This window comes from Rosa rugosa, chromosome 5, assembly GCF_958449725.1.
Source record: "Rosa rugosa chromosome 5, drRosRugo1.1, whole genome shotgun sequence".
NCBI classification, from domain to species: Eukaryota; Viridiplantae; Streptophyta; class Magnoliopsida; order Rosales; family Rosaceae; genus Rosa; species Rosa rugosa.
In genome coordinates this window covers 498,044-525,842 of record NC_084824.1, presented here as the reverse complement: position 1 = coordinate 525,842, position 27,799 = coordinate 498,044, and the positions used below count along the sequence as shown (strand labels likewise).

General features: G+C 39.3%; 5 protein-coding genes across 5 annotated transcripts; 1 reads left to right on the top strand and 4 right to left on the bottom strand.

Annotated features, from left to right (window-relative positions):
- Positions 1-838: 838 nt before the first annotated feature.
- LOC133709539 (protein S-acyltransferase 11) lies at positions 839-3,891 on the bottom strand. The gene is made up of 4 exons (XM_062135316.1): positions 3,733-3,891; positions 2,824-3,043; positions 2,333-2,631; positions 839-1,826 (listed from the first exon to the last, which is right to left on the bottom strand). Exons 1-4 carry the CDS (start codon positions 3,790-3,792, stop codon positions 1,323-1,325), a joined length of 1,083 nt encoding a protein of 360 aa, XP_061991300.1. The 5' UTR covers positions 3,793-3,891; the 3' UTR covers positions 839-1,322.
- Positions 3,892-4,354: 463 nt separating this feature from the next.
- Positions 4,355-7,549, bottom strand: LOC133708606 (loganic acid O-methyltransferase-like). Its single transcript, XM_062134071.1, has 5 exons — positions 7,418-7,549; positions 6,908-7,021; positions 6,104-6,763; positions 5,876-5,958; positions 4,355-4,716 (listed from the first exon to the last, which is right to left on the bottom strand). The coding sequence occupies exons 2-5, from the start codon at positions 6,995-6,997 to the stop codon at positions 4,452-4,454; spliced, it is 1,098 nt and encodes a 365-aa protein (XP_061990055.1). The 5' UTR covers positions 6,998-7,021; positions 7,418-7,549; the 3' UTR covers positions 4,355-4,451.
- On the bottom strand, positions 7,320-13,125 carry LOC133709014 (uncharacterized). Its single transcript, XM_062134612.1, has 9 exons — positions 12,906-13,125; positions 12,409-12,819; positions 12,000-12,067; positions 11,504-11,898; positions 11,344-11,350; positions 9,357-10,815; positions 8,720-8,823; positions 8,412-8,553; positions 7,320-8,187 (listed from the first exon to the last, which is right to left on the bottom strand). The coding sequence occupies exons 1-9, from the start codon at positions 13,075-13,077 to the stop codon at positions 7,517-7,519; spliced, it is 3,429 nt and encodes a 1,142-aa protein (XP_061990596.1). The 5' UTR covers positions 13,078-13,125; the 3' UTR covers positions 7,320-7,516.
- A 3,232-nt stretch (positions 13,126-16,357) lies between these two features.
- On the bottom strand, positions 16,358-19,639 carry LOC133708318 (phytosulfokine receptor 1-like). Its single transcript, XM_062133789.1, has one exon. It carries the CDS (start codon positions 18,526-18,528, stop codon positions 16,441-16,443), a length of 2,088 nt encoding a protein of 695 aa, XP_061989773.1. The 5' UTR covers positions 18,529-19,639; the 3' UTR covers positions 16,358-16,440.
- A 2-nt stretch (positions 19,640-19,641) lies between these two features.
- On the top strand, positions 19,642-27,443 carry LOC133708316 (alanine--tRNA ligase). Its single transcript, XM_062133788.1, has 23 exons — positions 19,642-20,005; positions 20,229-20,467; positions 20,564-20,704; positions 20,831-20,977; positions 21,163-21,315; positions 21,447-21,576; positions 21,843-21,939; positions 22,070-22,190; positions 22,457-22,516; positions 22,946-22,996; positions 23,075-23,170; positions 23,297-23,398; positions 23,610-23,732; positions 24,094-24,237; positions 24,318-24,389; positions 24,503-24,578; positions 24,665-24,807; positions 24,905-25,013; positions 25,093-25,280; positions 25,770-25,859; positions 25,967-26,146; positions 26,431-26,604; positions 27,093-27,443. Exons 1-23 carry the CDS (start codon positions 19,672-19,674, stop codon positions 27,162-27,164), a joined length of 3,042 nt encoding a protein of 1,013 aa, XP_061989772.1. The 5' UTR covers positions 19,642-19,671; the 3' UTR covers positions 27,165-27,443.
- The last annotated feature ends 356 nt before the right edge of the window (positions 27,444-27,799 follow it).

Below are 27,799 nucleotides of genomic sequence, written 5' to 3'. Positions count from 1 at the left end.
GTATTGCTTTAACTTTGCAGGTATGAAATTTTGTGATGAGCCCCTATATGCAAAGCACACATGGTCTCACTTCAGTGATAGACACATCAAACTACTATACATGGTACATGTAGCTTATCGCATACATGAATGAGGCTTGCAACAATCAGGGGGAGATTCTCATCAGGGGGAGCATCCAGAAGCATGCTACCTAGGACATATGCGCGTTGTGCTCTTTTTGTCCTTCGACCAGGGTTATTTTTGTCCCACTGGGTTTTTGTTACCTGGCAAGGTTTTTAACGAGGCAACAATAAGCGCGTCCAATACCATCATTCATTGGTGGACATCCAAGGGGGAGTGTTGTAAATATTATTATCTATGTGGATGTCCATGTAAATACTCATTAGTTATGTACTTTGATGTAAACCCTACCTCTATATAAAGGAGGCTAATGAGACTGAATGATAACACTTCTACTTCCTCTCAACTATTCTCTCTTCATCTTCTCTCTACTTTATAACATAAAGAAAAATTTATTAATTTCTTTAACAAATACTTGCCATAAAAAATAGAAAATGAGAAGGGGAAAAGTTTTGACAGGCTTTGGGTATGGAATGCAGTGCGGTGGTTTTGCTTCTAAAACTGTGAAATATTGTAGCGTATAAACTGTGCAAAGATGGAGGTGTGACAATAGTTTCCGGGAGCGGAACTTCTCTGTCATCTGTACTCGATACCAAAACCCATGCACTAGATTTTGCAAGTTATGACTACGAGAACGGCAGAGGGATCCAAGTTTCTTATACATCAATATAATATCATTCTTATATGAACGTAGTTCATTCACATTCTAGATAGCCAATCTGAACTGCTATACAAAGCATTATAATTTCACAGCTGGCCATAAATCATAGATAGAATACTGAGGGATATCTTTCATTACATATCCTAACTGAGTGATCTGCTAGGAAATCTCCTTGGTGCACTACTAACTGGATAAGAAACAACAGTTCAAAATTTTCTGTCAGCAATGCTGAATCAAACTATCAGAGGAAAAAATGATTGGCAAAAAATGTATGATACAGATTATACAGTACGTGATTAAAGCACAAATCGCTGCAACTACCATCCTAAAGAAGAGTCTTCTGTGGGGTGGGGGTGATATTTTTTCCCTCATACAATCAATCACCTGACCATGTGAGCAGCACCATGATTGGTTGCGTTCATAGGAATGGCGCATACTACCGCCCTGCCCCACCCCATTCCAGTAAGAAAGCAAGTCTCCGCCTCCCCCACCCTCCCAGAAAAGGGAAAGAAATGGACATCATTAGCTCATACTACAATTTTTACTTTGCGTGTCTCTTCTTCTGGAAACTTGGCAAAAGTCTTGAAATAGACCAGAGAGGCAAGTATCTTGAGAAAGAATATGGCCATCCAAAGAAACGCAATATATTTTGGCAATCCTTCTCCCCAACTTCATCATTGCCTTGTGAACTTAAATCACTCAAGAAGGTTTTTCCCTTATATATATAACAGAGCTGCTGCCACAGAAGTATGAACAACCCTACCCCCAATGAAACACTAGAAATAAACAGATATACTAGAACAAGCCCTCTGGGCTCCAAAAACACTGCAGATCTTATAAAACACATTATAAGCTCCTGGATATATCTCAAAGCCAACTCAGTGATATGCCGATTAGAGTTGCTGATGGGTCCAAATGTTATGGGTGGCCATATTTGGAAACTTACATATACAGCCATGATAGAGACATATGTTGTGCTGATGATAACTGAAATAAGTAAGGCAATGAAGTGGGGGTGGTTATTAGCACCAACGCAATTCCCAATCTGCATCCAAATTAAGCAAAGACATTTCCTGCTGTTAGTATGCAATTCATGATAGTGGAAAAAAACGTAAATCTAAGAATTGATCAGGGTTTGTATAATAGCAAAGTTACTACTTCAAATGTAGAGTTGCCGGTATGAAGTTATGAAATATTTTATATCCAGATACCTGCCAATTGTATCGATGCATAGATTCAGTCTAGTCGTTTTCTAAGATTTTATCATAGAAGAAATACAAAAATTGCAACTTAATATTTTTATTTTTCCATTGAGCTTTTCAAAGAAGGTTTTCCCATGAGTGATTAAAGTGAAGATTAAAGTCAAAGCCTGCATTAACTAAGTTAAACATTCAAATTGCAAGATCCTTACTTTTAACTCACTTGCCAAGCTACCAAATTTTATCAATAGGTTAGGAGTTCATTTCTTAACAAGATAATTTGTTACTAATGGACAGCAAGATATTCTGTAAAACGAATCTCTGTTACAGCCTAGACTACATCAAGACTCACAAATGGGCAGTGGTGATCCATGTCCAATATACACTGTTGACAGGTTCGGCAGTGATGAGTTCTTGGTGACTTGGGCTTTGAGCAGAGGTGACAGAAGGTATAATTCTCAAGGCCACCTTTCCCAACAGCTGGATAGCTGCCCCAGACTATCAATGGAGGGGTTCCAGCACACTTGAATGCAGCAGAACTGTATGTGTAAACAGTTGCTACAGACAATATGATGGTTAAGATGGAGTGGAAAATTCCAGTGAAATAGCTGGTAGAGAAAAGAACAGGGTGCATGGCCCACACTCCACCACCTGCCATTCCGGAAATGAATCAAGATAAAATGAAAGAGAACCTAATAGGAAATGTAGAAAAGTGTAACTAGTGTGAGACAAGTATTCATCATGAAAAAAGTGTACGATTAAACTTCTGATTATTAGATCTAATAACTGGGGGATAAAGAGAACTAAGTTTCTGATATAATTATAAGAGCTAAGAGTACGTACATATCACAAAGAGCATAAATACGAGGAGGATAAAGACAAAGATTCGATCGCGCCAGCGTCTCAGCCAAATGTACTTGACATCACGTTTTCTTGCATTTTGATTTGTTAAAGCTCCACACCAACCACACTTGAAAAGTGGAGAATTTGATGGAAGAAGAAGGTGTAGTCCACAACCCCAACACTGAACATCATATTCTTCCTTGATTGATGTTATATGCTCCTAAACATGTAATCCTCGAGTCAGTGACCAAGTAAACTACGTATATTTGCAAACAATTAAAGAATTTTTTTTACAAGAATAGGAGACTTTACTTGATACATAACCGAGGTCAAGATATATCAACATTTCTTTCACAACTATTATGCTCTCAAAAGTCACCATTTCTTGGAAGTTAACAGAGGTCAAGATATTTTCTTTCACAACTATTATGCTCTCAAAACTACAAAGCCATACTGACCTCCTCAGAATCCTATGCTCTAAATAGGTAAGTGTTTGTTACGACTACCTTGTCCCAGATATGCATAGAAAAGGTAAATCCAATCCTAGTTGCTCCCAAACAAAAACATTAAAAAGGAAGTACATTCAACAAAGCAGAAGAATGCAATTCACCACAGCCCAGGTAATCAATTGTAGGTCCGAAATCTTAAAACAAAAGTCAAAGACAAGTAATTGAAACAACTGATATCTGGGTTAGCAACAACAGAATAATGCAACAGTGAAAGAGAAACCATGCAAGCCATTTGGGTTTGTTCTAAATCAGATTTAAAACAGAGAAAAGCAGCAATCTTTATATATGTGGAGCCAGCATTAGACGATAGAAAACGAAAAGATCAAAACTTTATAAACGAAACCCAAAAATGTAAAGACCAGAATGAACCATAATAATCAAATAGGCAATAGAAAATTACCTGGGGCAATTCAGCCATAATTGGTATTGCCTCTGGAGCAGGTTGAGAGATTAATGTCATCCAAGTTGGAACGAATCCCAATTCTGAAGAAGAAGAAGGTTCTCCATCGTCAGTGTCTCCAAGGAGGGAGGGATTGAAATTCTGGTAAGTGTCAAATGGAAATTGGACAGTGGTACTTTGTGAGGTGACTTTGACCGGGTCCAACCCCAACCAGGCCCAACTTGGGTAAAGGCCCAATGAGGCCCAACTTGTAAATTTTCTCAATTTCTATTCCTTGTGTGTTCATGTACGAGTGTGTTTGGATGAGGGAAAAAATGATGGAATTTAATTGAAAGTGAGGATTTCATAATTCCTAAAAACCAATTTCATCGTTTGGCATTATCAGATTGGAAATTTTAAATTTCTCTGTGGAAAAAAACGAAGGAATTCGTTATTTAAATTCCTCACTTCAATTTCCACCAAAATAGGTGTCATTTACGAATTCATTTGCAGTATTCAATTTTTATTTCCAAAACAAGAATTTTTTCTATTTTATCATTTTATTTGTTTTAAACTTTCTTAATTTATTACACATTTCAAATCCTAAATAGATGCAACCAAACAATAGAAATTGCAGGAGTTATGGTTAATTATACAAACAAAATATTCATTTAGTTTATTCAACTACAAACAGCAGTGTTTCATTATGCAGGAGTTCTATATTACAATATTCAATTGATTCATTTGCGCTTGAGAGCAACAAACAACTGAGTTCCTTCTCTGCAGCAGGACTCCTCTAGTTGGTGGGTAAGTTGTCCACTTTGGTCACAGAGCCTATTAAACAGTTGATTGGTAATCTCACTTCCAAAATGGCTTTTGAGAACTCCCTCCATGCCAGCTCTTAGCGACATCGACAGTGTCTTCCCGTAGTTGGAGTTCGAATGCTTGGAAACAAGCCAGGGGCTCGTTGACTCCATTCGCTCTATGCTAAAGCATCCATTTCTCAGATTGTAGACACCCCAAAAAGAACGCGCCCCACGCGCCAGAAAGAAAAAGGAAAGAGTGATTGCGATCTCTCCCGGTCGAACGCCGGCGGTTCTCTTGCCGCTGCGTTCCGGTCCGGGAGAGAATGTTGGTTTGGAAGTGCAGCGGGTCTTTGGTGCTGAAGCGTGGTCCACGGTGGGAGGAGGCTGGTTCGCTCGGGGTTTGGGTGGTTCGGGATCCGATCTGTTCGATCTGGATTCGGGTTTGTACGGGAGTTTGCTGGTGTTGTTCCGTGTTGTTTCTGGGGCAGTTGGAGTGGCTCTGGGACACGGATGACCGGCGGCGAATCGTGGAGGCTCTGCGACAACTGGGGGCTGGGGGACGGTGGCTGCGATCACGATCTCAGGCTCGGTTCGGGATCTGGTTTCGGGCACCAATCGGGTTGAAGAAGGGCCTGCACAGTGCCGTGGTGATACGGCGGTGCAGGGTTGCTGCGCGGCGGAGTGCTGCTCCTTGGGGGCAATCTGGTGCTTGGTGGGCTTCTGCTTTGGGCCTTTGGGAGAGATGGTGGATGGGCCGTGCTTCAGCACGCATGCTTTGCTGCTGTTTTTTATTTTCTGTTGGTTTTTCCAGTTGTTGCTTTGTTTGTTTACTTGTTTGTTGCTTGTGGTTTGTTTTGCGCAGTTTGCGTACAATAAGTCCCTGCATTTGTTGTGTAGGACTAGTCGGGCCTTGTGCCTGTGGATGCACTCTATGTGCCTGGTCTGCTCTAGGTTGGCGGCGAGTTCATTGCTTTGTCAAATGGTCGCTGCCTCCTAGTGGCAGGGTGAGACTTGGTGCCACTGGATGTATTTTCCAGTGGCAACATGATAGGAAAGCTGCGAGAATCGTTGCTATGCTTGGCTGTACTAGAGTTGCAGCTCCAGTTAACTTTCCGTTGTGTCACCGCTGTAAAGCAAATCGAACCGTCTGGAGCGTGTTCTTTGCTAGTTGGTGCGTTTTTGAATACAAGTGTTTAGTAGAGTCTCTTGATTGTTGTTCGGGATGTACTCTAGGTGTCTATTGTAAACTGGGGTTTAGGCTCATTGTCCCCCCCTTGTATTCGTCGGTTTCATTTATGAAGGCTTGAGGGCGGCCACACCGGCCCTTGTTTCAAAAAAAAAAAAAGCATCCATTTCTCTCTACCAGCTCTCCCATCTCCTTGGGAGAGGTAGTGTACACTGGCAAGTTGAATGAGTCCACCTCAGCTTCAGATATAACTCCCTAAAAGAGAGACATTATTCATCGTATATGGTGAACATAGAAGAAGTGGAATTGAAATGTCATATCAAATATGCGTGACGAGTGATTAAGAACAGCTTGAATCTTTCTAACTGAAAAATATAATTAACACTTGGTTATTACTTACTTCCTTTGCCATATCCATGAGAATAGACCCCAGAAAATCAAACATCACTCCATTTGGAACACGGGAATGAGGGATCCCAGTTGGGACAGCTTGCATGATTAGCATCATCATTCCACCAACCACAAGCTCTTGAGCGCGAGCTTCCAAGAATGTTGCCATGTCCTTGGCAAATTGAGCTGCATAAGCATTAACTATTTCTTCAGGGGCAGTTGTGTAGTGAATCTTCCCTTTGTTCCATGCCGGAGAGTTCTTGTCTGTCAGTTCTTCTGGTGCCTTTGAGAGCCAGTGGGTTGCATATGAAGAATGCACAAAATGGAGAGAGGACTTGGGGAATAATCGGCCATGGAAAGAACCCGGCACACCAGCTGCAAAGTAGGGCCTTGTCGGAGGGAAATTTACAAATAGGGTATTGAAATCATTGCCTGCATGATCATTAAAGAAGACTTGGAATTCAGGCATTTGGGAAGACATGCATCCGGACTGGTACTTATGTTTAATAGCTTCCAGTATGTTCTCCACAGAAACAAAAGTGTTTGGTCCAACTGAACACCCCAAATCTGCTATACAAAATGCATTGGTCGAAGAAGTAATCTCATTTATGTCAAGCTTCATGCCTATCACATCACCGATTAGAGTTTGCGCAACATTTGCAGCTTCTCTCTACACAATAGTTCAAGTATCATCAACTCATCATCATCAGAGTATGCACATATGCTTTGATGGATTAAAACTAGCAATCGTGACAATCTGAAGACATAAAGAGACACAGGTAAGCATCTAGTAGGTATAATTGAAAGAACTTACTTGGTAATAGGAGTTTTTGGTGTAGCTGTATGTGCCATCTCCACCGTTCATTGGATGTGCTTCCAGCACTGGGGTTGCCTTGTTGCTCATATTTAGCTCCGGCTCTCTTTCTGCCTGCAACACAATACATGTGGTCAGTGAGAGCCGTTTGCATTTTATAGACATCCAATTCACCTCCTCCGCTTGGTTGACTATAAATAGGGCCTCCGCCCGCCGAATTATCTTATCATTTATCAAATTTATAGCCATTTTAATTGACATTAACAACTACCATTATTGAAAATGTGTTGACCAGTTTATTGAATAGGTAGTATCCACAAAGCCAAAACTTCAACAAAAAGCAAAAAAAAAAAATTGATAAATACTCATGAGTCGTGACGGGTTACATCCCAAGCAAACCTGAAACTGGTAGTCAGGTGTGAACTAAAAGAGCTAATATTTACAGTCTTGCAGAAAACAAATTCAATACTACAAAAAGGTTACAAGCAGATCAAATGGTTGTGTGCTGACCTATTCTCTGTATTTTCCTTTGTATTTGCTTAGTTTCTCCCCGGAGTTCCTTCTTGCAATACTCCAAAAGCTCTATCATGTTAAATAAGAAAGAAATACCTAACTTGATGGCCAATCTAAATGTCTCATACCATCATCACTTAAATTCCAAGCTCCTTTATCAATCTCATCAAAGAGCTGGTCCCAACCCCAACTTGAATACCCAAAGAAAAACCAGTAGTCAGTGACAGATTGATTTCCTAACTTGAGCTCTTTAATTTTTTGAATTGTTGCTGATGGATCAAGAAATGCAATGCCTGGTAAGATTTCCGGATATTCATCCTTGACAAATTTTTGAGTTAACGCGACAAGAGGCATTCCACCCTTTATAAGCGGTCCTCCAAAGGACAAAGGGGCTTCTACTAACATCTTAACTCCTTCTCCCAATTCAGGCAGAGCATCCCATCTGATATGCTTGTTGATAATTAAACCTTGAAATCCAGTAACTTGATCTGCCTTCACAATGAGAATCTCTGATTTATCAAAGGGGTGTACGCTATGAAGTTTATCAGTAGCAACTAGGACAGAACCAACCACCACATTCGGGGGTGCTTCATGCAAGCCTTGGGGTATGTGAGACTTGATCTGCTTGTCTTCAATTACTGGTTTATGAACATTTGTTAATAGGACTTCATGAAGCGTGTCCTTAGACTGCTCATGAACGTCAGATGACTGAACCATAAAGAAATCTTGATTTCTTCCTCTCTTTTCAGCTGAAGTCCACAACATTCCTGCAAAAAGTAAACAAGCAGGCTACTCAAACAAGGAAAAGTAACTATAAAAAAAATATATATATTTGAACTATATAATACAAACGAAGAATGTATCATGGTAGCATTGCCACTGAGAACCAAGCATGTTCAAAGGAGAAAAGAGCAACACAGATGATGAAGTGCCTTCTATCTAATGAACCATATGCATTAATAGTAAACTCACGCACATTTAATAGAAATACCTTTTTCACTGGTAAGATGATGAGAGTTACTTCCATGATCAGCCATGAAATTGAAAATCTCAGTGACTGCCATATCTCCTTCATAAGGAAGAGCATGCTTCTTTTCTGCTGGAAAGAGCACCAGAGTAGGATAAACCTCCCTCTGTTAATTCCAACATCGACCAAATGAGAGCATATAAGATAAGATGTCTCAGACTTGATAACAATTTTTGAATATTATTCTTAGGTACAACTAAAAATAAAAGAAAGCAAGACTGATGGGATAGATTGCAATATTATCAAGTACTTTTGCAATCCACAAGACACACCTGATTCATCGATTTCAGTATCAAACTGCAATCATTCAATGTGCAATCCAGCAAGTACATTAATGGCAGCTCCAGCATTTCATTTTTCACGTCGCCCGTCATATCTAACAAATGATCAAGCATGAAATTGCAAAGGATTTACCTTTTTGCTGTTACATTTGTTGACCACTTGAATTTAGAGGTCACAGATATTTAATAAAATAAGTGCAACTAATCTCACGACTAATTATTAAATTAAGTCCCATCAAAATATTGAATGTTTGAAATTTCCAAATAGATACAGATAGCTTTTGAAGAATTTTATTTAAAGAAAAGTAACCCCCCACCAAAAGAAAAAATTTAAATCATGCTGGGTTAGAAAATTAACGCAGCAAAGAGCAGAAAAAGTTATACTCTTCCATATTTCACTACATCTAATCTTCAATGTGAATATTGAAACTTTAAGAGCAAAATTGACTAAACAAGGAAATTAGTATCTTATGTTTTTGGACATAGAACGACTACATGTACAAACCCTTTTTATTCACAAGGAAAAATCTCTGTTTAAGAGTTAAAAGAACATTTTGGTATCTTTTACTAAATACTCCAAGAAAATAAAGAAATCAAGAGTGGACGGCTTTTGAAAAAAAGTACTTACTATCGTGAAACGTTGATTTGTCATTCTTTGATTCCCTTTTCAGCATCTTAGCATAATCCTTCATAGCTCGGTATACTTCATGAACAACTAACTCCATTCGCTGGCAAAAACCACACCATCTATTGCTAAAAAGAACTAGGACATCCTTATTCCAAGCATCACTGTCAGATTGATTGAACCCAACAACCAGCTCAGAGAAAGTGTGAGTTGTCACTCGAGGGATAGAATCCACCTGATGGAAGTCCAGATTAACAAATGGTGGTTGAGTGGCTTTCCTAGACCTTTCAAGTACAGTTTCAGACTGTTGATATGGAAGAAGACTTCCATTAAGAAAGGCGGAAACAAAATCAACCAGTGAAGAATAATTGACATTAGTCTCCTCTGGGAAGACATAATGCTGCTGCATATTGGGATCAACTATTACCAGGGCTGGAAATTTTGAACTGCCAGTCAGCGCTCGAAGCAACCGACAATTACCATCAGAAAAGAAAAATGAACCCTTAAAGCCTTGAAAGTGAAGCTGCTGCTGTGCTGACTTTTCGCCCTGTGGATTACTATCTTCTTCTGTATCTAAATCTTCACATTTATGATCTGCAAGCTGTTGCTCACTATTGACAGATAAGATCTGATTGCTTGTATCAACATAATCTGTTTTTTCTTCATTGTTCTGAGATGACGTTTCAGTATCCATGACTTCAGAAGTTTCTGGATGCTGTTCGGTAGATATACTTGTTGCATCTGGCTGTTGATCTCTGTCTGAGTCAGTACTACTTGTAGCAAGGCCCTCCTTATATGGCTCTTCTGTAACTGTATCAGATTCAGATTCCATCGGTAATGGCAATGTACTCTCTGGTTTGATGTCCATATCATCTGACAAAAGTTGGAAACCCAAATCCTTCACCAGTGAGCTTAACTTAGCTTTCTTCTTTTGCTTAAGTACAATTTCCAAGATATCCTGCAAGGAATTACCCTTTAGATCCAAAGCCAACTTCTCCACTGTGAATTGTTTGCCCTCATTTATAATTGTGAAAGTAGACATCTTGTCTTCTAGTTTGCTAATCTGCACTGTCTGAGATAATTTTAATTTAGGATGTCCAGATGTGGTCCTTAATGCTTGATAATGCTGGGATGAGGATTTCTCATGCTTGTCTTTACTTTGACTGCCAATCTGGTCCGGCATGTGATAGTGCAGTGCCAGCTTCCGACAAGCATCAAGAGCTTCCTTGCCATTGATTCTAGTCTCTAACAAGTCAGATGATCTATCCACAAATAAGAGAACTGATGGCTGGTTTGCAGGCAAAGCAGGCTCCAAAGTGTTGCCATGACCCTCTAGCTGCAGAATCCAATGAATCAATTTATCACAGCCAATTGTAAGCAATAAATAGTGGACAGTGTAATACACAGAAAAAGAAAGCAAGATATAGGGAGAGATAATAAGGAGCTGCAAAGGATGTAATACCTCTTAATCCATTAACATGCAGTTATTTATACCATGTTTGGAGATGCAAAAATAACTAATAGTGTTTGCTACACCAGTGACCATAACTACACATAACGTGGATGCAATCTAATGCTACAGACCTTAATATATATATATATATATATATATATATATACACGGAGCCGTTCGAGAGCGGACGTCGCTGCTCCGGCCATCGGCGACGGCGCGGCGCGGCTTGCCTGAGGGAGGCCAGGGGTCGTGCGGAGGGGTCTGCGGTCGGGTGGAGTCGCCGGCGACGGGTTTTGCGGTGCTGCACAGAACCTGCAGTTGCAGGTGAGGTGGCTGCCCAGAAACCGGCAAGCCCGACCTCCTCCGACCTCGAACAGTGCCCAGAACGGTCCGGGACGCCTCCGGCCTCCCTCCTGCAAGCCCCGCACCGCCGTCGCCGCCTGGAAGCCGCCTGCTGCGTCGACGTCCGCACTTTAGCGACAGTGCGGACGTCCGCCCTTGATCGGGCCTCTATATATATATATATATATATTATACTCTTATGCTACAGACATATGACTAATGTTAACAAATTACGATGTATAACCATATTAATATGAGAGGTGAAGAGACTCAAGACAAATAAGAAGCCATAGTAAGAATTGCATAACTGGCACGAACGAGCTTTGGCCACAGAATTTTAAGCACATGAACTCACCTCTTAACTAAACTATCCATCTTTAAAGCATTATTAAGGTCATCCTCTTTTTTAATAATCTTCGAACAACTGGGACATCCAGCAAAGTATAGCACTGCCAACCACGAACTGGAATCTCCAATACCAAGAGCTGAGAGCATAGATCTTTCTGAGACCAAACCAAATTTATGCCTTTCAGGAGGCAGAACGAACTCTCTTGCAATAGTCATGAACTTTGAGAAGAAAGAGTCAAACAACTGATATTCTTCAAGTGTGCAAAACGATGCACCATCAGGCCTACTGTTCTCAGTCTCCTCAGAAGCAGCACTGTCATTTACTGAGCTGAAGTCCCCAACCCAAGGAACTGCACCAAGCTCATTATCAACATTACACTTCATCTTTGCAGTTTCCATACCCTGTTTTGTTTTTTTAGAAGAGAAAATTTATCATTATCTTTTGCTTCTATTCTTACTTCAAAATTAATGCATAACAGTGGCAACTAGAAAGTACCAGCGACCTTCTGGTTATTCTTCTGCCAGTCGGTTCTATTTGTCTCTGCATTCAAGTTTAACCCAAAAAATTCCCCTGCAGAGAAAAGTTGTTCTCAACATTAGCGAGAAACAAAATAACAACAGAACTTCAATAAACTCAACTGTACTTGAAATGAAGATAAACAAATCTATTTCAAGTAAAAATTTTGGCAGCTTGACTTGTTTGCAGCCTTACGTAATACTAAACACAATCACTCTACAAAAGCATCGAGGTACACCCATTATCGGAAATAATAACAAGGAACGAAAAAGATGGACAAGTATGTCCACCTGCTAACAGCAGAATTGTACTCCAACTCTAAAGCAACACACATCAAAATATTCGCACCATCCAAATACCACAATATTAAATTAACTGCAGCGAAAGTTGCATACCAAAGCCACTGTGATCAGTCCCATTCATCTTCCTCTTGGCCACCAATTTAGGAGTCCATTCACAAAACTCAAACACAACCAAAGCTTTGTCAGTTGAATCAACGAAAGCTTTCAACTCTTCCGGACTCTTCAGCGATTTGAATGGAAGTTCTTCACCTAAAACCGACACATAGGGACGAATTGAACTCAAAATGTTCTGCGCTCGAAGCCTCCCTCCATATTTGTACGAAACAGAATGGTGATAGTACAAAGCCGTAATTTCCTCCCATTCTGAAGCAGCACCGATCGCAGTTGCCACCATCTTCTCTGTATTTCTGTGCAACACCATCAGCTTCAGCGACCTGAACTCTTCAGGTCGATCAGTGACCAACTTCGCCACGTCTCTCATGAGTGATCGACACTCACCGGACCCTGTTGAGCATTCAAATCTTAGCTTAACCATCTAAATTCGTTGACCAAATTTTAGAAATTTATAGAATTGTTAGCGAAGAGTTTACATGGAAGAGTGACGAAGAGGAGGATGTGAGGATGGAGACGGATCTGAGAAGAGAAGTTCTGCTTCGTGAGGATGTGCCACTCGCCGGAGCTGTCTGATTTTGAATCAACGGCGGCGATTGCTGCCACCAGCGACACCAAGCACGCCAGGAGCACCAGGTTTCTCGTCGGCATCGCTCTCCGAGCACTGTGCAGCGTACACTTCTTCAGTCTTCGCCGATTCCACTGGGTTGGGTTTGATAACCGAATGGAGTTGGAATTGCGGGTCGGGTTTCGGGTTTGCCGGATCGATACATGAACCATGTTGGTCAAGTAAGAAGCCCATTTGGTAAAACAGAGTCCATGATGTGGTAAAAATAAATAAGAGGTAAAACTACATCAAAAATTTGTCATTCCACCAACAGTGCAAATAACCCAACACCTATTATGTGTTCTCAACCCTTGGTATTTGTAGTCAACCTTTTTTTTTTTTTTTTAATAACAAGAAAAATACACTTGATGTTATCCAGTTATCCATTCATGTTTGTGCAAGTGCAAGTCGGTGCTCTGAATTCATTCTTAAACTACATATATACCACATGTATGGGATTGCTTTTTAAAATTAGGCGGAAACACTTTTCTACGAGGAATTAGAGACATTAAACCTAGACAAAGTCTGGGTCAGCGGCATAAACAAGAGAGATCAGGACTGAAAAGTTAAATTTGGGTCAGGTTGAGGATTCTTAGGATGTGAGACTCAGGAAGATCACCGATTGAGTTCGGGTTGAATTTTGATCTTTTTTGTTCTAGTTTCAATTATTTCAAAATCATCCACCTCAGTCATTACCAATGACAACCTGTAAGTACCGTTTCTCACCAATCAAGTCATCGATCTAATCGGTATGTTTAAATTGATTGATTCACATAGATGAATACAAGGGAGAGAAGAATAAACGGGGATAACCAACTTGTAGTGGGATGGAAGAGAGAAAACAAGACCGTAAAAAATTTGTAATGAATTTAGTTGTAAGATACGAGAAGATTATAAGAGAAAAAAGAAGATGAGGAAAAAAAATAAGGGAGACAGACTAATAATGGAAACTGTTAAAACAGTAATGCACATTGGAGTTTTGTAAATCATTCTCTAGCTATCTAAATCAGTCTAGAACCTGTTATGAAGTACTTGGTCTAGATTAATCCATAATGATCATGTAATTAACTAATTATACATCTAGTGAGTTTTAGTGTTGTGTATAAATGTGTGGTTAACGATTAACCACATAAGCAAATGTCAGTGGTAGTGGTAAGCCACAATGTAGGCTTACAAGTTCTATAAATATGTGATATAATCTCGTAATCAGTTAACTTTGCTCAGGTGCGGATATAAGCACCTAAGAAAAAATGTACGGATTTCCAGTTTTGACTAACTTTTCGATCATATTTTCACATCTTAACCGTTTAGTTTTTAGGTCCTAATGTATAGATCACCTCTGCAAAATTTCAGCCAAATTGGTGATCGCTAAGGTATCAAAAACTGCAATTTACACGAACGAACCGAATCTGCCGAACCGGAACCGTTCGTGTACATTGTTGTAAATTAGAGTTTTGGATGCCTTAACGATCACCAATTTGGCTGAAATTTTGCAGAGGTGATCTATATATTAGGACCTAAAAACTGAACGGTTAAGATGTGAAAATATGATCGAAAAGTGGGTCAAAACCTAAAATCCGTACCTGAGAAAAACTGCGGACGTCCGCAGTGGAGAAGCGCTGCGTAATCAATCATGTAAGAAGAAGTATCAAGAAGAAGACTCCAATGTTATTGTCCCACTAAACTCCTCCTTCTTTCTCAAACACTTGCTCCAAAAACTCGAGTCCTATGTTTATTGTCCCAGCCCATCACAACCAAACACTTACGCACCAAATTCCAACAGTGGTATCAAAGCCACAAATTCCAACAGAAACCATAAAAGAATAAAGGATTAAATTATGTTTAGTCCCTGTACTATGACCTTTTTTTCGTTTCAGTCCCTGACATTCTCAATTAATCTGAAAAGTCCCTAACGTCAAAATTTCCATCTTATTGGTCCCTCCCGCGTCAAATTAGGAGTTGGCCTTATGTGAAATGTCTAATATACCCCTCTGTTATTTATTTTTCCTTTTTATTTTCTTTTTCTTTTTCCTTTTTAATTTCTTTTTTTCCTTTTTTTCTTTTTTGCTTTTTCTTCTTTTTTTCTTGTTCCTTTTTATTTTTTTTTCCTTTTTTTGTCTTTTCGTTTTGCCTACTTTCTCATTCCTCAACCCACTAATCCCATTCCGATCAAACTCCACAACCCATCTGTTTCTGTCCCCAAATTGAAACCAAACCCAGCAAAAACCTAGCTTGGCGGTGCAGAGATGGACATCGAGCAAAAGCAAGAGGCTAGGAGCTGATCGATCACTTCTTCACCTTCTCTGAAGCCATCTCTCTCTGTTGGGATCCGCCCTTGCCTCCATCGTCGCCAACGCCATCTCCCAAACACAAGCAGATCCCAATCAGCTCGGAAATTCGCCGCTAAACTACTCCCCTCTTGTTTTCACAGCCTACTGCTCTCTCTCCCACTCAAATCTCACTTTCTCTCTCCACATCAAGCCTCAATTTGGAAACTTTTCACTGAAAACTACCATTTTTTCAGACCCTGAGGTTTTTTGGTCTTGCTCAAAATGGTGATTTGAATTTTGGGTCTGGTTAAAATGATGGTTTTTGATGGCCAAGTTGACCAAAACCAGAAGTGAAGAAGAAGAATAGTGATGGAAAAGAAAAATGGCCGCCGGCTTGGAGAACAATAATTAGGGTTTCGGGTCGATTTGGATTAGTTCACCGACGTGGCGCTACCGATGCAGCAGGATACGATGGTCATTAAAAAGGAAAAAAGAAAAACGAAAAAAGAAAAGAAAAAGGAAAAAAAAAATTTAAAAAGGAAAAAAGAAAAATAAAAAAAAGGAAAAGGAAAAAAGAAATTAAAAAGGAAAAAGAAAAAGGGCCGCCGGCGTGGAGAACAAGAATTGGGGTTTCGGGTCGATCTGGATTGGTTCGCCGACATGGCGCTCCCGATGCAGCAGGATACGATGGTCATTAAAAAGGAAAAAGAAAAAAGAAAAAAGGAAAAAGGAAAAAAAAAGAAATTAAAAAGGAAAAATGAAAAATAAAAAAGAAATTAAAAAGGAAAAGAAAAAGAAAAAAGAAAAAAAGAAATTGAAAAGGAAAAAGAAAAAAAAGAAATTAAAAAGGAAAAAAGAAAGAAAAAAATAACAAAGGGGTATATTGGACATTAACTCTTAATTTGACGCGTGAGGGACCTATTGGAGGGAAATTGTGAGGTCAGGGAGTTTTTAGATTAAATTAGAATGTCAGGGACTGAAACGATGAGAGGGACAAACTACAGGGACTAAACATAATTTAATCCAAGAATAAACCTACAGCAATTTTACAGAATGAAAGAAACTACTGTATAATTATTTCAGAGCCAGCACCACCTAACCTAACCCCTTCCACAAGGAAGAATAGGGTAACAGAAATTAGAAATGCCAAGTCCATACATATCTATCTGTTACAATAAAACAAGCTACTCCAAATACAAATCCCACAGCAGCAGCTATTCCTATATAAACTCCTCCTAATTCTAGTCTTGATTTTCTGGTTTGAACGGGAGAAGTATTCCCCCTTGATGGACATGGAGGAGCATGGTCACCACAAAGACTATTCCCTTCAAAGCTTGAATTTGGGAAGGTCCCAAACTGAACTCCACTAGGAATCGCCCCCTCTAATTGATTGTATGCAACACTGAACTTGGACAAAAAAGTGAGGCGAGTCAGTGAACTGGGTATTATTCCTGAAAGCTTGTTATGAGACAAATCCAGAGCCTCTAAGCTGGTCATATTAGCAAGAGAACTTGGAATTGGTCCAGATAAATTGTTGAATTTTAAATCAAATACATGAAGGGATTTCAGGTTCCCAAACTCTGGCCAGATTTGTCCACTCAAATAATTGTTGCCAAGTGCCAGCGTCGGTGGAAGGCTCCAAACTTGATTGTACTGCAATCCCCTTGCACTTACATTCTTTTTCCAGAAAAGAGGAAAATCAGGGGAAGGTTCCTGAACCTTGGAAAAATTCCAATAAATGAGGCTCTGTAGTCCAGTTAAGCTTCTCGGGATATCCCCAGTAAAAGAATTGTTTGATATGTCCAAGTAGAAGAGATTAGTAAAATTGCCAAACCAAGGCGGAACTGTACCTTCCAAGCGGTTCCAGGATATATCCAATAACTGCAATCTGCTGCTCTTACTCAACCACTGGGGTATTGAACCTTTGAGCCTACTGTTTGCAATAATGAGAACCTTCAACTTTGCAAAATGAAGGTTTGGATCGGCAGGCAATTCTTCACCATAGAAGTTCATGGTGAGAACCAAAGTAGTTAGATTCTGACACTGCTGTAAAATTTGAAGGGCAGATGATAGATTAGAACGGCTGGAGTTTGAAAGTGAGAGGTAATTGAGAGTGTGAAAATCCTTGAAGCTGTCAGGTATTTGGCCACTCAAGTTGTTCCGGGCAAGATTTATATTATTCAAATGTGGACAAGAGGGAAGATTGGATGGAATTTCCCCATCAAACTGGTTTGAACCTAGATCAAGAGAGGCTAAACTTGTCATTGCTGAACAATTTAGATCAATTGGACCCTCCATTGAATTGTTTCTCACATTAAGCAAAATGATAGTTGGGGAACTTGACAAGGAAGAAGGTATCTGACCACTGAAATTATTGGAACGAGCAACAAAATACTGTAGTCTCCCAAGGCTGTGGAAAACATCCGGAATAGTCCCTGAAAACCAATTCGTTGAGATATCCAAACGATTAAGGTTAATCAGGTTACCAACTTCTTTGCTCAGCGGCCCAGTAAGCTTGTTATCTTGAATAGTCAATCTGGTCAGATTTTGCAGCTGATATATACCCTCAGGTACACCACCAGAGAGATTATTCGTGAGGAGACAGAGGTCCTCCAAGGAACTACAATTTCCAAGACTTGGTGGTAGAGTACCAGACAAGTAGTTCACAGCCAAGTTCAGTACCTGAAGCCTAGTAGAACTTGCACAGATGCTTTGTGGAATAGAACCATTCAAGAAGTTTTGAGAGATATCAAGGAACAGAAGTGAAGGTAAATTAATATCAACTGGAATGGGGCCAGAAAAGTAATTAGAACTCAAGTCTAAGTACTCTAAATTTGGCAATTGGAACAGTGAGGCAGGAAGTGAGTTTTTAAGGAAGTTGTGAGAAAGATTGAGGGCTCTAAGTTGTTCCAAATTTCCCAAAGATTCAGAGAGATTCCCAATTAGTTTTCTACTCGAAACATCCAACTCAACCACTCTATAAGTATCAACAGAATCATCCAATCCAAGAGAGAACGAAGAGTTGCAAGTAATACCTGCCCATTTACAGCAATCACCAGAGAAATTCTTGCCCCAACCACCAATGACACTTTTCAGACCACCCATGAACTCCTCCAATGCATTCAAATCATTCAGATTGCAGGTCAGGTTCTGAGAGCTCAAAACTGGTGGCTGGAAGCAAAAGCCAATGACAAAGATAACCACCCAAAAATCTTGAACACTCATATCGCACGAGCACTCCAAAAATCTTGAGCTTGGAAGAGAGATTAATCAAGTAGCAGTAAAGAACCGTGTTCTCTGGTGAAAACTGAAGCAAACATAAGAAAGAAAGAAAAATGACAAACTCAAGCACAGATCAAGTCAAGTAATGCTTCTATTTTATGTGAAGCAGAATAAACAATGCAAAAGAGATGAAATAAGAAAAGAGGACTTTTAGATGGAGCCACTATAAAGAATGGCTGGTTTTGAGTCTTGGTCTTGGTCTTTGAAAACTTCAGAGAAAGATTAATGAAGAATCTTCACTTTCATTTCTACCAAAATGTCTCGGTCAAAACACCGGTTTCTGTCACTAAACCATAATGCACGTCTTGAACCGTGCATCAAAAATATCAGAATATCGAAGTGAATCATCATCCACAGATTTGTAATATGGAATTTTGGATAAACTTGTTCTAAATGCGCTTTCTGTGATTCTTTAAAGAGTTTTTTAGTCATCCTAACCCACAATCTTATACGAACTACTAGTTTAACAGATCATATGTTGATTATCAATCCTCTTCATACTCAAGCCATGCGGGAAACAACACACACACACACACACAAAGCTAATAAAAAGAACCCCTTCCACAAGGAACAAGGGGGAAAACATAAAAAATTAGAGCTTCCAAGTCCATACATGCATATTTATTTGGTCCAATGAAACAGGTGATTCCAAATACAAATCCTACAGCTATTCCTATACAAACCCCATCAACTTGTAATTCTACTCTCGATGATTTTCCGGGTGGTCCGCTAACCACTTCTTCTGGCTTGGAATCTGATGGACAAGAGGGAGCGCCATGGAAGCCACAAAGTCAAGGGAAAGCTTGAATTCAGAAAGGTCATGAACTGACCTCCTGTAGGGATCGACCCCTCTAATTACCGGTTGTCTGCAACACTAAACTTGGAAGAAAAAAAAGCTGAGTCGAACCAAGAATACCACCTCTGCGAGGCCCTTTGTCCATTCGGTTCAAATAAGTCCACCCAGACCAGTGAGCAAACTCGGCCCAAAAGTATATATTCCGAAGCCCACTTGGTAGAAAAGAGTGCATATATTCTAACGAACGAACAAAAAGGTCGGGTTTAACCCAAATGTTGAGAAGAGAGTGAATGAGTGGTGGATTCCTTGGGAAAGGAGTGATAGCGTTCAACTCTCTTCTTCTACTCAGACGTTACCCTTTCTCTTTCGCGCCGTCACACCTCCCTCGGAATCGGAATCGGAATCGCTCCCTCACCACCGCCAAGCACTTGGCCGCAATCGCAACGTCGTCGTTTCGTCCCAAGATGCCCGGCGTCGAATCTCAGGGAGGAGGACTAGAGTGGCCGGCACAGCGCGTGCGGGACACCTTCCTCGAGTTCTTCAGGGATGAGAAGAAACACGAGTACTGGAAGTCAAGCCCGGTCGTCCCCCACAACGATCCAACTCTTCTCTTTGCTAATGCTGGTTCGTCATCTCTCCATTCTCATTTCGATTTTTAGACTACTCTGTTTCACTTATTATTATAGTATATTTATTTATTGGTTGAAGTAGTTCTTTTCCGGTGAGTTTTAGGGTTTTAGTGGGGGTATGTGTTAAACTGATGTGATTAGGAATATTGAAATTTTAAATCATTGTTTGGACAATAGATTTAGTGGAGAATTGAAGTTCAAATGACTGTGATGAACAGGAATGAACCAATTTAAGCCCATTTTTTTGGGGACGGCGGACCCGAACACTGGGCTAAGCAAGCTGACTAGAGCATGCAACACGCAGAAATGTATAAGGGCAGGAGGGAAGCATAATGATCTCGAAGATGTAGGGAAAGACACCTACCATCACACTTTTTTCGAGATGCTTGGTAATTGGTCGTTCGGGGACTATTTCAAGAGTGAAGCCATTGAGTGGGCTTGGAAGCTTCTCACTCAGGCAAGCAGATGTGACCAGATTTAAAGCTTTCGTGGTTATTGGTAACTGTGGCAACACTGATAGTTGACTCTGATTGTTTGGCTTATTGATATGCAGGTTTATAAGCTGCCAGAAGATCGATTTTATGCCACTTATTTTGGCGGTGATGAGAAGCTGGGTCTTGCTCCTGATTATGAAGCTAGAGATTTATGGCTTAAGTTTCTACCACCTGGACGTGTACTGCCTTTTGGCTGTAAGGTAAGTTTCTTCAGTTTCACTGATCAAACGATAATTTTCTGGTCATTCATTTATGATGCTTACCTATTGGGTTTAGAAATGGCCCATCTGATCGGTTTTATTGATGTTTCTTTTCCCCTAAACTAGGATAACTTTTGGGAGATGGGTGATACTGGTCCTTGCGGCCCTTGCACTGAGATCCATTATGATAGAGTGGGTAACCGGGATGCTGCATCATTAGTCAACTATGATGACCCTACCTGCCTTGAGATCTGGAACCTTGTCTTTATTCAGGTATGTTCAATAGTGTTTAGTGAAATCTGTAATACATGATTTATTTGGCATTTGATTGGGATTAACTATTTCCTCGACTACAAGTATCTAGGTATTGGTTTGTTTGATTTTATTTACTCTTTTTATGGTTTCTGTGGTTATAGGTTAACTAGTAGTTTTCTTTTTGATTGATTACTTTCCTACAGTTCAATAGGGAAAGTGATGGCTCTCTTAAACCATTGCCTGCTAAGCATGTTGACACTGGGATGGGATTTGAAAGATTGACTTCTGTACTTCAGAACAAGATGAGCAATTATGACACTGATGTCTTCATGCCTATATTTGATGCTATTCAGCAGGTAAGATGACAATTCTGTAGTGGATCTCTTAAAGCAATATCTTTGGTCTAAGCACTTTACTTCAATCTGCATCCAATCTCTTTGTTGTTTTCTATATCCATCAGTGAGATTGCTATTGCAATATTTTGTAGGCTACAGGGGCTCGCCCATATTCTGGGAAAGTTGGAGATGATGATACAGACAAAGTTGACATGGCATACAGGGTTGTTGCAGATCATATAAGAACTCTTTCATTTGCCATTGCTGATGGGTCCCGTCCAGGTAAATATGCAATACATGGGCACTTTTGCTACCTTATTCTCTGCTCAAGTTGAGGTCAAGGGTGTGTACTTCCCTCAGTTTAAAGAAAACCAATAAATTGGACATGGTAATGAAACTGATGGTTGTGGTTGTTCTCCTTTATACATTTACTTTTCATGGTCATTGGGCCCTATGATATTAATGGCTCTGTTGTGCTCCATGGCAACCATGAGAGATGTTTGAGTTTCTTTACCGAGTCATAACATCCCAAATTGTATTTCTGTTAGGCAATGATGGTCGTGAATATGTTCTGAGACGTATTCTCCGTCGAGCTGTCCGATATGGAAGAGAAGTGCTAAAAGCTCAAGAAGGATTTTTCAATGGGTAAGATCGATATTTGTATACTGAAGTGTAAAACTAAATGCTGTTCAGAAATTCTAGTCTGTTCAGATTGTTTACTGGTTTGTAATTCTAAGCAGTGTTTATATGATATTTGTGGATGTTTTAATTCCAGGCTTGTACCGGTGCTGGCGGCACTGATGGGTGATGTATTTCCAGAGCTAAAACAACATGAAGCAGGCATTAGGGAGATAATCAAAGAGGAGGAAGAAGCATTTGGCAAGACTCTAATTAAGGTACGTATCTGAATTTTAATTATATACGATGTTTTTCTTTTTCTAGGGATATTAGTATTGTAGCCTCAAAGTTGTACAGTAGTTGTATCTATGTAAATTGTATAAGACCTTAAGGAAAAAATTCCTTGTCTGTAATGTGAAGTAAAGTTGATTGGATGAACAAAGCAACATTAATGTGAAAAACAAAAGAACAAAAATAATTTCATTTTTTTCTCATCGTCTTTGTATGTAATGTGACGCAAAGTTGATTGGATGAATGTTTTCAGGGAATAGAAAAATTCAAAAAGGCAGCTCAAGATGTTCAAGGCAAAACATTTAGTGGGCAGGTTAGTACATTGTATTTTGATTTTACCCTTTAACCTTTTCTATTCATATCTTATGCTCTGCAAAGTTGTTGCTGTGACAATGGTTCTTGCTAAAGAGGGGGAAAAGCTTTTCATTCAACTACCCTGAGGTTGTTGAAGTTTCTGAAGTTGTAGTCTCTTCTAGTGTCTAGTTGGTTCATAGTTGGAGTGTCAAAAAAACCAAGTCCTTCACAAAAAATTCTTGATATCTGAAATAGGTTTTGTTGGACTCAGAGAAGACGTATTCTAGTTCCTTGAATTGTTGGCAAGAAATCCAACTCTTGACATCTAATATCAAATCTGTATACTAGTTGAACAGATTAGGGAGAATGCTCATGTTTGAAGATTTTGACAAGATACTATCATCATCTGTAATAAGTACAGCTTGCTTTGTTTCTATTTTGGCTGCAGGAGGCTTTTGTCTTGTGGGACACATTTGGGTTCCCGTTAGATTTGACTCAGGTACTTGGAAATCCATTGCTGTTCTGTTGGATATATTTCTCATGCAAGACCCTGTTTGCTTATAATTTCTCCCTACAGTTGATGGCAGAGGAACAGGGATTAGAAGTTGATGTTGAGGGTTTCAATGTCGCTATGGATGAGGCTCGAGAAAGATCAAGGAATGCTCAAAATAAGGTACTAGGATTTTTGACATGTGTTATCCCTCTTTTGTACATCCACATCCTTCTATATACTTTGCAATGTCATGCTATCTCGAGTGGATGAATTCATGTTAAATCTTGTTCTTAAACTGTTTCTCAGGAAGAAGGTGGTGCCATTGTTATGAATGCTGAAGCTACTGCTTCATTGCACAAGAGTGGAATTGCTGCAACAGACGACAGCTTCAAATATATTTGGTTTCAGGTTGGTCCACATATGTGACACTGTATTGTTATTCAGTGCCATTTCCTCTGTTTCCGAAAATAACTTCTATTGTTGGTCACAGTACAAGGAAATGGCATTTTAAATCCTTTGAAGTCCATGCATAGCTCAAATTGTTGTCAATTTCTTTTGGAAGGATGCTGAATCAATTTCCTGTTGATTAATGCTTTGGGCTTGATGTTTACCAATTCAGGACCATGAAAGTGTAATTAAAGCAATTTACAGTGGTTCAGAGTTTATGGATAATGTTGCTGCTGGCAGCTTAGTTGGTGTTATTTTGGAGTCTACAAGTTTCTATGCTGAGCAAGGTGGACAGGTATTGCAAAACTTTTGGTTTATTTTCCTGTCGTTTGAATCTTAGAACTGTTTTGCTGTTTAACAGAATAATTGTCGAGAAATTTCCAAAATATAACCTGGTTTCTGCTACTTATATTTGAGTTGACAGAACAACTACCTTGAGACTGGAAACTGATATATGGATTGCTTGAGATCCAAATACTGACCTATCTACTTTAGCAGTCACAGATTTTGTTATTTGAGCCTCCAGTTCTTTGCATGCCTGTCGAATCTGGAATTTTTTAGAATGCCCTACAAAATATTATGAGCCTGCGACATATTATTCTTTATATGATGGCTTCTGTGCGTCTGGACTAACATGTAATGTGTTGTGCTTATAGATATTTGATACTGGATCACTAAAAGGAGAGACCGGCTCATTTCAAGTCCGCAATGTTCAAATTTTTGGAGGTTTTGTTGTCCACATTGGTTCCTTCTCTGGAGAGCATGGCAAACTCTCTGTGGGCGACAAAGTGGTTTGTAAGGTAATTCTGCATGATCCGGTTATAGTTGCGATAACTATGTCTATGTTTCTTCTTGTTGTAACTCCTATGCTATTGTACAGGTTGACTATAAAAGGCGTACACTCATTGCGCCTAACCATACCTGCACACACATGTTGAACTTTGCTCTGAGGGTATGATCAAACACCAACGGCTAGAGAATTGAGAACCTGTATTTTTATATATGTTAAGTTTGTGCAATTAGTTTGTTTATGTAGTTCCTATAACTGTTCATTTATCAATGCAGGAAGTTCTTGGCAGTCATGTTGACCAGAAGGGTTCCATTGTTCTTCCTGAAAAATTGAGATTTGATTTTTCTCATGGTAAAGCTTTAATTTAGTCAATGGTAAGCTGATTAAGTTATCTGTGTCGTTTGAATTCTTATAAAATGCTAGTGAAACTTGAATAGGTAAGCCAGTGGACCCTGAACAGTTGAGAAGAATTGAATCAATTGTGAATGAGCAAATAAAAGCTGAATTAGATGTTTCTGTTAAGGAGGTAGCCCTGGTTGAAGCTGAGCACATCAATGGTTTAAGGGCTGTATTTGGAGAGGTATGCTGATGAGTGATGACATAGCTAGTTTATCATCTTCTAAATGGACTTTTTTGTTTTTGTTTTGAGTGATATATAGTTTTATGCGTTAATGTAGGTCTATCCTGACCCAGTAAGAGTTGTGGCTGTTGGGCGAAAAGTTGAGGACCTCCTGTCTGACCCTAAAAATGAGGAATGGTCATCAATATCAACAGAATTTTGTGGAGGTTTATGTCCTATCCTAATAATGAGCTGCTCTTGGAGCATGCTTTGTTTTCTACTGACCTGTATCCTCTATACTTCTAGGGACCCATATAACAAACACACGTGAAGCTGAGGCCTTTGCCCTTTTATCTGAAGAGGGAACTGCTAAGGGAATCCGAAGGATAACTGCTGTCACAACTAATGCTGCTTTTGATGCAATTAAATTGGCAGATTCACTTGAGCAGGAAGTAATTGAAGCTTCCAAGGCTGAAGAGAGCTTGCTCGAGAAGGTTTTGCTTTGTTTTTTATTTCTTTTTTATTTTTATTATTTGCGTTTTTAGTATCAATATGTCTGTCCGTTTTGACTTAGGTATTAGTCTTAGCTTTGTTTCCATTCCTAGTTCTGTTGCATTCTCTTCTTCCATGGTGTTTTATTTGATTTCCAGTTATGGAAGCAAGTACCTTATGACTTGGATGGAGTTTTGGTCAACTGGCTTTTAGATAAACTATGTGGCATCATATATTTAAACAGCGCTATATTTACTCAGTCAGTCAATCTTGATGTCTGTATGGCTATTATAACTATGTACTGAGCTAATAATTTCGCAAAGGTTGAAGTTTTGAAAAGTATTATACATATATAATATTTATATTTATACACATACCTGTTCTTTACCATAATAAATTGTTCTTTTAGCAGACCAAAGAATATATTTTCTTTAATAGCATGTTACACATTAATTGTCTGAGTTGCTGTTTTTGGTTTTTCCATTTAACAGAAGATAGCTTCCTTTAAATCTCGCCTAGACGCAGCACAAATTCCAGCGGCTAAGAAAGCTGATATCAGGGACAAGATTGCCCAACTTCAGGTAATTTTATTTTCTTCTGTTCGGTTGCTCTATGTTTTCTTACTGATGCGTTTCTCTTGTTGTATTTTGTATATGTGTGTCCTTACCAATTTTTCTTCCCACAACAGAACAAAGTGAGAAAGGCACAGAAGAAGATTGCAGAGCAAAATTTACAGAAAGCTGTCAAGGTTGCAAGGGAGATGGCGGAAGTTGCTGCATCAGATGGGAAGTCTTTCTGTGTATCCCATGTTGATGTTGGTTTGGATACTGCTGCAGTTCGTGAAGCAGTTTGTAAAGTCATAGAGAAGGTCAGTAGCGGTATTTTTCCTCTTTCTTCACTTTGGCCTCTTATGTGGATTGGTTGTTGTAATTTGTTACTTTCATTAAACATATGAGAAATCCAGCACCATGAATTTGATCAATTTGTATGTTCAGTATGAAGCGGTTATAACTGGTTATAATTCTAATAGGTCTGATTCGGTAGAGTGGTTCCTAAACTTAATGGACTGCAAAGTACACTTAGAATTGATGCCAATTCAAGTTTTTGTGAATCTGAGGGAAATAACTTGAAATCATGGTGGTATTTGGACAGGGAATGCCTGCGATGGTTTTTAGCACGGATGAAACAACAAATAAGGCTGTGGTTTGTGCTGGAGTACCAGGAGACAAAGGCAAGCAATTGGAGGTGTCAGAGTGGTTGACTGCAGCTATGGGTCCCCTGAAAGGAAGGGGTGGTAAAGGAAAAGGTGGCCTTGCTACTGGCCAGGTTAGGGTCTCTTGACTTTTGGTTGTTTACATGGTGAAGCATAGGGAAGTGTAAAAACAATATCTCTGTATCAGAAAAACAAGAAATGTGTACAATCATATCTAAATTGCCGTTTGCATGCTGTAGGACTAGTTAAGGACGAATTGAGCTTGATCCATGTTTTATATATTAGGGGTAGTTTTGGTTAACTATAGGTTTTGAAGTTTGGTTGATTTTTATTGATTTAAAAAAATAATAATATATATATATAACACATTTGTTGTAAAAAATTGTTTGATTTCTAAAAGCCTAGATAAAACATTTGAACTATCAATTGAAGTTCCAGCTCCCTCTCCCTCTCCCTCATTGGGAGGAATTTTTAAGTCTCGACCATCTTGTTGATTTTTGGTATTATTTTGTTTCCTTGTTTTTACGAATACATTTCTTCTTTGTGCTTAATATGTCTTTTTATTTTTGCTGATTTTTTTTTTTTGAATTGTCAATCTCAGGGAACAGATGCATCGCATCTAAACGAGGCAATAGACCTGGCAACCACTTTTGCGCAGATGAAATTGAGTTGAAGGTCACAGAAAATGCCTAACACAAGCTGGTCGGCCTATTCTGGTCCAGTTTATAGGAAATTAAGTTACAACAATTAAATTTAGAACACTTACGAAAGGGTTGATGTATCCTGTTACACGAAGAAAGGTTTTGTTACCTCTATGGGAAAAATGAAAGAATTCCATTGAATTGCTTGATAAACTTTGCTGTCTGGTCATGAATTTATTGAGTTTTGAATTTGTTTATACTCGTAGGATAAAGATTTTCAATGAAATGAAAAGGCTCTGTTTTTCCTTGCACATTTTGTCAGACACCATTCTCTTATGGTGTGACATGATATGTCTCTTCTTCTGCATCACACAAGCCATGCCATGAAGTTCTGCGACACCATACCGTTCACTTTCTACTTGACCAAACAGTTGACAATCAAGTTTTATCCAAGTGTTATTGGCCATCAATAAAATTGACTGCAAAAGCAAAGGAGTATATAATATTTCTGAAGAATGGTTGACATTATTTTATCCCTAATCATTTCATGTACCAAGCAAAGCGAAAAACACAAAATATTTTATCCCTACTTTAGGAGCTGGGTTGCATTATGACATACGTTGATATGACAGGTCTACCCCTCCAGATTCCCCCAAAAATCGAAAAG

Coding starts and splice junctions, on each gene's coding strand:
- LOC133709539 (XM_062135316.1), bottom strand. CDS start 3,792: ATGACATTAATCTCTCAACCTGCTCCAGAGGCAATACCAATTATGGCT. Junction 2,632..2,823: donor ATTTATGCTCTTTGTGATAT/GTACGTACTCTT, acceptor CCGGAATGGCAG/GTGGTGGAGTGTGGGCCATG. Junction 1,827..2,332: donor TGGATCACCACTGCCCATTT/GTGAGTCTTGAT, acceptor ATTTGGATGCAG/ATTGGGAATTGCGTTGGTGC.
- LOC133708606 (XM_062134071.1), bottom strand. CDS start 6,997: ATGAGCAACAAGGCAACCCCAGTGCTGGAAGCACATCCAATGAACGGT. Junction 6,764..6,907: donor CCAAAAACTCCTATTACCAA/GTAAGTTCTTTC, acceptor ACTATTGTGTAG/AGAGAAGCTGCAAATGTTGC. Junction 5,959..6,103: donor TCATGGATATGGCAAAGGAA/GTAAGTAATAAC, acceptor TCTCTCTTTTAG/GGAGTTATATCTGAAGCTGA.
- LOC133709014 (XM_062134612.1), bottom strand. CDS start 13,077: ATGCCGACGAGAAACCTGGTGCTCCTGGCGTGCTTGGTGTCGCTGGTG. Junction 11,899..11,999: donor GGCAGAAGAATAACCAGAAG/GTCGCTGGTACT, acceptor AAAACAAAACAG/GGTATGGAAACTGCAAAGAT. Junction 8,824..9,356: donor CAAATCAACGTTTCACGATA/GTAAGTACTTTT, acceptor ATCATTTGTTAG/ATATGACGGGCGACGTGAAA.
- LOC133708318 (XM_062133789.1), bottom strand. CDS start 18,528: ATGAGTGTTCAAGATTTTTGGGTGGTTATCTTTGTCATTGGCTTTTGC.
- LOC133708316 (XM_062133788.1), top strand. CDS start 19,672: ATGAGTGGTGGATTCCTTGGGAAAGGAGTGATAGCGTTCAACTCTCTT. Junction 22,191..22,456: donor TTGGCAAGACTCTAATTAAG/GTACGTATCTGA, acceptor GAATGTTTTCAG/GGAATAGAAAAATTCAAAAA. Junction 25,014..25,092: donor ATCAACAGAATTTTGTGGAG/GTTTATGTCCTA, acceptor CTATACTTCTAG/GGACCCATATAACAAACACA.